The 10,095-nt window shown below is 56.1% G+C and overlaps 1 protein-coding gene across 2 annotated transcripts in view; it reads right to left on the minus strand.

Annotated features, from left to right (window-relative positions):
- Positions 1-9,781, minus strand: part of LOC144942958 (opioid-binding protein/cell adhesion molecule homolog) — a 250,768-nt gene extending 240,987 nt beyond the window's left edge. The window contains exon 1 of one of the 2 annotated variants that reach the window (XM_078870022.1): positions 8,822-9,781. In XM_078870022.1, the coding sequence (XP_078726148.1) occupies positions 8,822-8,879 (58 nt within the window). In that variant the 5' untranslated portion in view covers positions 8,880-9,781. The remainder of the gene's footprint in view (positions 1-8,821) is intronic. The other variant, XM_078870021.1, reaches the window with a different exon arrangement.
- Positions 9,782-10,095: the final 314 nt, after the last annotated feature.

Raw genomic sequence — 10,095 nt, forward strand, 5'->3', positions numbered from 1 at the left:
GTTTGGCCGTGAGCTGGAATCGAACTCGAGATGCCCGGGTTCGAAGGGCCGGCGCCCTAACCGCTGCGCCACCGCTCCCCACGTAGCCACAGACACACACGCCAATATGAGGATGACACTCGTGCTAAATAATGCTATTGCCTTGACTTTTTTGTCATCACGTGGAGGATATTGCGGGGGGGGGGGGGTAGAGGGGGAGTCGCCGTGGGGGGGAGGGGGGGGGTGGGGGTTGGGAGGGAGCGGTGGGGTTGGTGGTGGTGGTGGTGATTGATTGTGTTGGACTGCAGGACCCTAATGGGCAATATGATGTATCTATGATGCTGGACGCGCGTAATTCGTGTTCATTCGAGCTGTCTCCAACAACTCGGTGGCTACTACAGCAACGATCACACAGCCTAACAACCACACCACGCCACTACATAACCTACAACTACTCCACACAGCATAACAACCACACCAACACACAGCCTAACACCCACACCACGCCACTACATAACCTACAACTACACCACACAGCTTAACAACCACACCAACACATAGCATAACAACCACCCACACCACGACATATCCTACCAACCAAACCACCACACATCAAACTCACCACACCACCACGCAGCATACTCACTAACTACCACGTCACCTACCACGCCTACTCTCACTCCTACTAACTACCACGTGACCTACCACGTCACCTATCACTCCTACTAACTACCACGTGACCTACCACGTCACCTATCACTCCTACTAACTACCACGTGACCTACCACGTCACCTATCACTCCTACTAACTACCACGTCACCTATCACTCCTACTAACTACCACGTCACCTACCACGTCACCTATCACTCCTACTAACTACCACGTCACCTATCACTCCTACTAACTACCACGTCACCTATCACTCCAACTAACTACCACGTCACCTACCACGTCACCTATCACTCCTACTAACTACCACGTCACCTACCACGTCACCTATCACTCCTACTAACTACCACGTGACCTACCACGCCTACTCTCACTCCTACTAACTACCACGTGACCTACCACGTCACCTATCACTCCTACTAACTACCACGTGACCTACCACGTCACCTATCACTCCTACTAACTACCACGTCACCTACCACGCCTCCAGTCACACCACCATGTAGGTGCAGCCAATTGCTCCTCTCTCGTTTAACATGCATTTGTTAAACACATAAATAAACATATATATAATGTACGCGGTTGCCACGACCGCTGTAATAAAACCGGTAGAAGCTTAACAATCATGAGACAAGTCATTATAATTACCCCCCTTCCCCTCCCCACCTCACCCCACCCACCTCCCCACCGCCCCACCTCCCCCCACCCACCCACCTACTCACCGTCCCCCCCACCCACCTCCTTACCTCCCCCCACCCACCTCCCCACCTCCCCCCACCCACCTCCCCCCACCCACCTCCCCCCCTCCCCGCACTCACCCACCCACCTCCCCGCACCCACCCACCTCCCCGCACCCACCTACCCACCTTGTCTCCTCCACTCTCCCCCCCCATCAATGCCCCGTGTCCGGGCAAACGCCCAAATGCAGGACAAGACATTTTTTTGGAAGACATCGCGAACAACAACCCCGCCCCCACCCTCTCCACACACCGCACCAAAGATAAAGACAAAGATCCCCCGTATAGCCTTCACGTGAAAAGTGCTGTTCGCGAATAGCAAGCAATTATGGAAGGCCGGCCAGGATAAATACACCTTGAGGCCACGTGAAGTGTCGAACGCTCGCTGGCAGGAGGCAACTGCGCCATCTGTGCTCTCTACTGCGCCAACTGGCCGTGTGTTTTAACCGCCCGGCGCTCCGCTCGTTGTTGTGAGCGTCGCTCCTCTGCCCTCCGTTGTTGCTGGAATACGACTGCCCTCCAACTGCCCAGTAGCGTCCTTCACGAGCCTCCCTCCACAGAGGCCCATCTTGACACCGCTGGTGCCGGTTATCGACACGTCTGATCAGCTCCACATCCTCCTGTACCACATGAGTTCATCTATGCTCGAGTACGTGCCGCGCATGTTTCGCCCCCCCACCCCCAGCCACCCTTCGATCCCTTCAAACAGAAGCTGCTTGGGCACACGGTGGCCAGGCGTGCGGGCTACATGACCCAGCCAACGCAGCCTCGCCTGCCGGAGGAGCTCACCGATGGGACCGTGTCCAGATCTTTCAAGGGTGGATCGCAAGCGCAGACCAGCCTGAATGCTTCATGCAGTCGTTGTTGTGACTGTGACCGAGACGACCCGGAGCTTTGTTTAGAGCGATAGCCCAGGTAGAACGGATAATGCCGCTGGACTGATTTGGAGTGAGACCTCTGCTGCCAAGCGGGAGCTGGTCATAAGGACCCCAGCCGGGTACACAAACATCTCCATTCTCTCCACAACTGCCCCTCACTCATGGGGAGTGGAGAGAGAGGAGTGTTTGATTAAATTAAATACCGAGATAGGTGCTTTGTTTTTGTGTGTGGGGCTGATGATAAGGCCGCCATCTCTGAGTAGAACGCTCTAAGTTCAGCAGGAGCGTCTCCAACTCCTTCTCGGAGTTAGCAGCAGTCATCAGATTGTCAGCACACATAACATGGTTGACCACTGAAGAGTCATCCCTTGACTGCGCGCGGGCATCGATCAGCCTCCCAATGTACCTGTACCAGATGGAAATTCCTCCGGTACAGCCATTGAAAGCTTCTCTCGAACAACGTGGTCAAAGAAAATGTGAAATATTGTATCGGTGGGGGGGGGGGGGGCAGTGGATATCGCTGTTGCATTCCACACACCGTCATGAAGATCATTGATGACTGTGCGCAAAGGGTCAGGGGCTTCGAAAGTATGAAGAGTAACCCAGAGCCCAGTCCTATTGATGGCACAAGAGGCATTCATGGTACAAGAGGCATTGGCCAGGTGAGCAAAGCAGAGCTGGAAGCCCCGCTAAAATCCAGTTCACCTCTCATGAAGCAGACGGAGAGAGAATGCCGCGTTCGTGCAGAATGAAACCCCATTGGGGCTCAGGAAACCTCTGCTCAGCATGCTGCCTCGGCAAGGACATGCCAAGACCTTTCCCGGCCTCACACTGCGAGGAGGGGAGATGCATCCGGAGTTGTTACGATCATCGCAGGGTGTGGGGGTGGGGAGACCACCAGGGCATCCTTCCAATCCTGTGGAACCCGTACTGGGGACCAGGTGGTTGTAATTATCGTAATGAAGACGCTTGTTAGCGAGCACCTATGAAGGCCGGCACGGTACACGAGGGGGTGGGTGGCCAGCACCACGCCCGGCCGCCTTTGTCTCCCCCAGTGGCGATTTTTACACACCGCACGTGGGTGCCCGTTTGAGGCTGAGTCGACCTTAGGCGAGGCCAGTGACCCGTCGAGATTGTCGCAATAAAAAACACACACACACGCAGTACTCAGACACGCAGTACACACACACACAGTACTCACACACACACAAGTACACACACACACACAGTACTCACACACGCACGTACACACACACACGCAGTACTCACACGCGCACGTACACACACACGCACGTACACACACACACGTGCAGTACTCACACACGCACGTACACACACACACAGTACTCACACACGCACGTACACACACACACAGTACTCACACACGCACGTACACACACACACGTGCAGTACTCACACACGCACGTACACACACACACAGTACTCACACACGCACGTACACACACACACACAGTACTCACACACGCACGTACACACACACACGTGCAGTACTCACACACGCACGTACACACACACACAGTACTCACACACGCACGTACACACACACACAGTACTCACACACGCACGTACACACACACAGTACTCACACACGCACGTACACACACACACGTGCAGTACTCACACACGCACGTACACACACACACAGTACTCACACACGCACGTACACACATACACGCAGTACTCACACACGCACGTACACACACACACACGCAGTACTCACACACGCACGTACACACACACACACAGTACTCACACACGCACGTACACACACACACAGTACTCACACACGCACGTACACACACACACACGCAGTACTCACACACGCACGTACACACACACACACACAGTACTCACACACGCACGTACACACACACACAGTACTCACACACGCACGTACACACACACACAGTACTCACACACGCACGTACACACACACACAGTACTCACACACGCACGTACACACACACACGTGCAGTACTCACACACGCACGTACACACACACAGTACTCACACACGCACGTACACACACACACGTGCAGTACTCACACACGCACGTACACACACACAGTACTCACACACGCACGTACACACACACAGTACTCACACACGCACGTACACACCCCTCTCCCCCCCACCAGCCCCCCCCCCACTCCTCCATCAGCCCCCCCACTCCCCACCTGCCCCCCCACTCCCCCGGGGACAGGAGATGGCGTCTGATTGGCGTCCAACGCCACCTTGGCTCCGCGTCTCCCTCTCGACAGAGAGAACGGCGCCAAGTGCGTGTGTGTGTGCGTGCGTGTGTGTGCGTGTGTGTGCGCGCGTGTGTGTGTGCGCGTGTGTGTGTGCGTGTGTGTGCGTGTGTGTGCGTGTTTGTGCGCGTGTGCGCGTGTGTGTGCGTGTGTGTGCGTGTGTGCGTGTGTGCGTGTGCGCGTGTGTGTGTGTGTGCGTGTGCGTGTACGCGTGCGCGTGTGCGTGCGTGTGCGCGTGTGCGCGTGTGTGCGTGCGTGTCCGCGTGTGTGTGTGCGCGTGTGTGTGTGTGTCCATGTGCGTGTGTGTGTGTGTGTCCATGTGCGCGTGTGTGCGTGCGTGTGTGCGTGTGCGTGCGTGCGCGTGTGCGTGCATGTGCGCGTGTGCGTGTGTGCGTGTGTGCGTGCGTGTGTGTGTGCGCGTGCGTGTGCGTGTGTGCGTGTGTGTGTGCGTGCGTGCGCGTGCGTGCGTGTGCGTGCGTGCTTGTGTGTGTGCGTGCGTGCGTGCGTGAGTGTGCGTGTGTGTGCGTGTGTGTGTGCGTGCGCGTGTGCGTGCGCGCGTGCGTGTGCGTGCGTGCGTGCGTGTGTGCGTGCGTGCGTGCGTGAGTGTGCGTGTGTGTGTGCGTGCGCGTGTGCGTGCGCGCGTGCGTGCGTGTGCGTGCGTGCGTGCGTGCGTGTGTGCGTGCGTGCGTGCGTGAGTGTGCGTGTGTGTGTGCGTGCGTGCGCGCGCGTGCGTGCGTGTGTGTGTACGTGCGTGTGTGTGTGCGCGTGTGCGTGTGCGTGAGTGTGCGTGTATGTGTGCTTGTGCGCGTGCGTGCGTGTGCGCGTGCGTGCGTGTGTGCGTGTGTGCATGTGCGTGCGTGTGTGTCTGTGTGTCTGTGTGTGTGCGTGTGTGCGCGTGTGCGCGTGTGTGCGTATGCGTGCGTGCGTGTGCGCGTGCGCGTACGTGTGCGTACGTGTGTGCGTGTGTGTGCGCGTGTGTGTGTGCGTGTGTGCGTGCGTGTGCGTGCGTGCCGACTTATGATGAGTGTCGCGGTTAGCGCTGCGCTGTGCTACGAATCTGGCGACCCGGCATCGATTCCCGCTCACGGCCGACACCAGTGACGATTATCTGAACCGGTTATGGGCTTCCCCTAGGTTGACTCAGCCTCAAATGAGTACCTGTTGGGGTGTGTAAACATCGCCGCTAGAGAGACAAAGGCGGCCGGGCGTGGTGCTGGCCACCCACCCCCTCGTGTGCCGTGCCGGCCTTCATAGGTGCTACTCGCTAACGGCACTTGCCCCCACGATGGGAATTACCCCGTAGGTCGACTCAGCATAAAACAAAGTATCAACGACTGGTGATGCGATCGTGAGCATCCGCTCCGGAGAGACAAAGGCGGCCCGGTCACGCGCGGCGTTCGCACCAACCAATCAACACCGATTCACACTCCCTAATCGCTCCGCGTCGAACCGGTTTTCTCGCCGGACAGAAGCATCCCCGGCTGTCTATCCATCCCCGGCTGTCTATCGGGGCGAGAAGAATTCGGGGAATGTTTCATTGACATGGACGAGTTCTGTGGGACGAGTTCAGTGGGGTGAGTTCAGTGGGGTGAGTTCAGTGGGGTGAGTTCAGTGGGGTCAGTTCAGTGGGGTCAGTTCAGTGGGGTCAGTTCAGTGGGGTGAGTTCAGTGGGATGAGTTCAGTGGGGTGAATTATGTGGGGTGAGTTCAGTGGGGTGAGTTCAGTGGGGTGAGTTCAGTGGGGTCAGTTCAGTGGGGTCAGTTCAGTGGGGTCAGTTCAGTGGGGTGAGTTCAGTGGGATGAGTTCAGTGGGGTGAGTTCTGTGGGGTCAGTTCAGTGGGGTCAGTTCAGTGGGGTCAGTTCAGTGGGGTCAGTTCAGTGGGGTCAGTTCAGTGGGGTGAGTTCAGTGGGGTGAGTTCAGTGGGATGAGTTCAGTGGGGTGAGTTCTGTGGGGTGAGTTCTGTGGGGTGAGTTCTGTGGGGTCAGTTCAGTGGGGTCAGTTCAGTGGGGTCAGTTCAGTGGGGTGAGTTCTGTGGGGTGAGTCCTGTGGGGTTAGTTCAGTGGGATGAGTTCAGTGGGGTGAGTTCTGTGGGGTGAGTTCTGTGGGGTTAGTTCAGTGGGATGAGTTCAGTGGGGTGAGTCCTGTGGGGTGAGTCCAGTGGGGTGAGTTCTGTGGGGTGAGTTCTGTGGGGTTAGTTCAGTGGGATGAGTTCAGTGGGATGAGTTCAGTGGGATGAGTTCTGTGGGGTGAGTTCTGTGGGGTGAGTCCAGTGGGGTGACTTCTGTGGGATGAGTTCAGTGGGGTGAGTTCTGTGGGATAAGCTCTGTGGGGTGAGTTCAGTGGGATGAGTTCAGTGGGATGAGTTCTGTGGGGTGAGTCCAGTGGGGTGAGTTCTGTGGGATGAGTTCAGTGGGGTGAGTTCTGTGGGGTGAGTTCTGTGGGGTGAGTTCAGTGGGGTGAGTTCTGTGGGGTGAGTTCAGTGGGGTGAGTTCTGTGGGGTGAGTCCTGTGGGGTGAGTCCAGTGGGGTGAGTTCTGTGGGATAAGCTCTGTGGGGTGAGTTCTGTGGGGTGAGTCCTGTGGGGTGAGTTCAGTGGGATGAGTTCAGTGGGATGAGTTCTGTGGGGTGAGTCCAGTGGGGTGAGTTCTGTGGGATGAGTTCAGTGGGGTGAGTTCTGTGGGATAAGCTCTGTGGGGTGAGTTCTGTGGGGTGAGTTCTGTGGGGTGAGTTCTGTGGGATGAGTTTTGTGGGGTGAGTCCTGTGGGGTGAGTTCAGTGGGATGAGTTCTGTGGGGTGAGTCCAGTGGGGTGAGAACCACGCACGGCTGGCATCAGTCGCGGGCGAGTTCTGAACCGATCCTCTGCATCACCCCCCCCCCTCTTCACCAGCGTGATGAAGTATGGTCAAACAACCCCCCCCCCCCCCCCCCGTAGCCGTCATCCAGCAGTGGATTGACAAAGCCGTATCCTGTCCATGTGCACGTTCCTTCAGCTCTTCCCGTGCACGTGACCAGTTTAATGGCGAGTTCGCTAATTATTGCAATTCGTACGGTCCATGTCTAACGGCGGTGATGAATCATTCACATTTTGCCAACTGCAGCTATGGAGCCGTCATTGTCATCATCGTCATAATTCCCTGACGTCACCATCATCGTCATCGTCATCATCTTGGCCGTCATTATGATCATCATTAGATATCTGACACAAAGACAAAGGTATTATCCCGTGTAGCCTTAACAGACTGTTGTGGCAAGTGCCGTTAGCGAGCACCTCATAAATCCGGCAGGGCACACAAGGGGGTGGATTGCCAGCACGACGCCCGACCGCCTTTGTATCTCCTGTGGCGATGTTGACGGGGGGGAGGAGGCATGATCGATTCAGATAATCTCCGCTGGTGTTGGCCGTGAGCGGGAATGTATATATAGCCAATACATTGCAACACTCACACACATGTATGTATAGGCAATGCATTGTATCACACACACACACGTGCATGTATAGCCAATGCATTGTATCACACACACACACGTGTATGTATAGCCAATGTATTGTATCACACATACATCGTGTATGTATAGCCAATGCATTGTATCACACACATACACACGTGTATGTATAGCCAATGCATTGCAACACACATACACACGTGTATGTATATATCCAATGCATTGTATCACATACGATAATGTATATCCAAGAGCAAAGACAAAGATCCCCCGTATAGCCTTAGCAAACTGTTGGGGCAAGTGCTATTAGCGAGCACCTATGAAGGACGGAACGGCACACGAGGGGTGGGTGGCCATCACCACGCCCGACCGCCTTTGTCTCTCCAGTGACGATATTTTTTTCTCACCGCACCAGGTACTCATTTGAGGCCGAGTCGACCTAGGTAAGGCCCGGGACCGGTTAAGATAATAAGATATTCATGGCAAGCAAGAATCGAACTCGTGTCACCGGGTTCATAGCGCAGGACGTTCCGATACACTCCGCACACAACAACAACAACCGCCATTCGACACTGAGCGGCGGTGACGTCACTACAGCGCTTGTGCCAGGCTAGGTGCACTTCGAGGCCACGTGAAGTGGCTCGCTGCTAGCAGGAGGTCACGGGAGAGACCCTGCAGGTTCCATGGGTTGACTCACTGAGATGACGACCGCGAAAAGACAAAGACTCACGTATACACAGACACACTCATGCGTGTACAGGTCACACACGTACACACACACACGTACACGTGTGTGTGTGTACGTGTGTGTGTGTACACTTGTCATCCCGAGGTGGCACTCACCTTGGAAGAACAGCAGGAAGACGAACGCCACTCCGCACATCAGGTAACTCGTATCCATCTCGACGCACCTTCTTGGCAGCTCAACAATCAGCTGATGATGCTGCTGCTGCTGATGATGTTGACGCTGCTGCTGCTGATGTTGATGATGATGCTGCTGTTGATGATGATGATATTGATGATGTTGACGCTGCTGCTGCTGATGATGATGTTGACGCTGCTGCTCCTGCTGATGATGTTGACGCTGCTGCTGCTGCTGCTGATGATATTGATGATGATGTTGATGAAGCTGCTGCTGTCGCTAGCGTTGCGCGCTACCGACGCCGCTGCTGCAGCTGCTGCTGCTGATGATGATGAATGATGGTGCTGTTGACGATGATGCTGTCGTTTGCGCTGCAGCAGCAGCAGCTGTTTATGACGCTGCTACTGATGACGATGATTCTGTTGCTGTTGCTGCAGCCTTGGCTGTGTCTGATCTTCGCACTTGGACTGCGCTATCGGAGATTTCACCATCCAGGTTGTGTTTTTGGTTGGCGTCCGTCGATGTCGCTCGAGCGAGCGAGCGAGCGGTGACTGCGGACGAGTGTGGTTGCGGTGAACGCGGTTGTGGCTATTGTATTATCAGTCAGTCTTATGGCGTGAGTATTATCTCCGTGGCTACTGATCGCCCGATGCTGCTGCTGCCGCTGCTGTTGTTGTTGCTGTTAATGACGGCGATGGTGACGCTTGTGGTGGGAGAGGATTAAAGAGGGGCCGACGCTGCTGCTGCTGATGCTGCCGATGATGCTGCTGCTGCTGCTGATGATGCTGGTGGTGGTGGGTGCTGCTGGCGAGAGATGTGTGTTACGTAAGCTCTAGGCGACTACCAGAATCTTAGCCGAGTGAGCAGGAGAGAGGGTACCGACTGTGTGTGGTGACCGCGGGATGGAGAGCGGCGAGCGAAAGAGAGCGAGAGGGGAGATAGAGAGGGAGGGACGGGGGGAGAGAGAAAGAGTGATGGTGGGGGTGGGAGAGAGAGATGGGGGAGAGAGATGGGGGAGAGATGGTGGGGGGTGGGAGAGAGAGGAGAGACATGGGGAGAGGGGGGTGAGAGGTAGATGAGGGAGAGGGGGGGAGATGGGGGAGAGGGAGGGAGATGGGGGAGAGATGGTGGGGGGTGGGAGAGAGAGGAGAGAAATGGGAAGAGGGAGGGACATGGGGGAGAGGGAGGGAGATGGGGGAGAGGGAGGGAGATGGGGGAGAGGGAGGGAGATGGGGGAGATGGGGGGAGAGGGAGG

Source organism: Lampetra fluviatilis, chromosome 29 (genome assembly GCF_964198595.1).
Source record: "Lampetra fluviatilis chromosome 29, kcLamFluv1.1, whole genome shotgun sequence".
Classification (NCBI taxonomy): Eukaryota; Metazoa; Chordata; class Hyperoartia; order Petromyzontiformes; family Petromyzontidae; genus Lampetra; species Lampetra fluviatilis.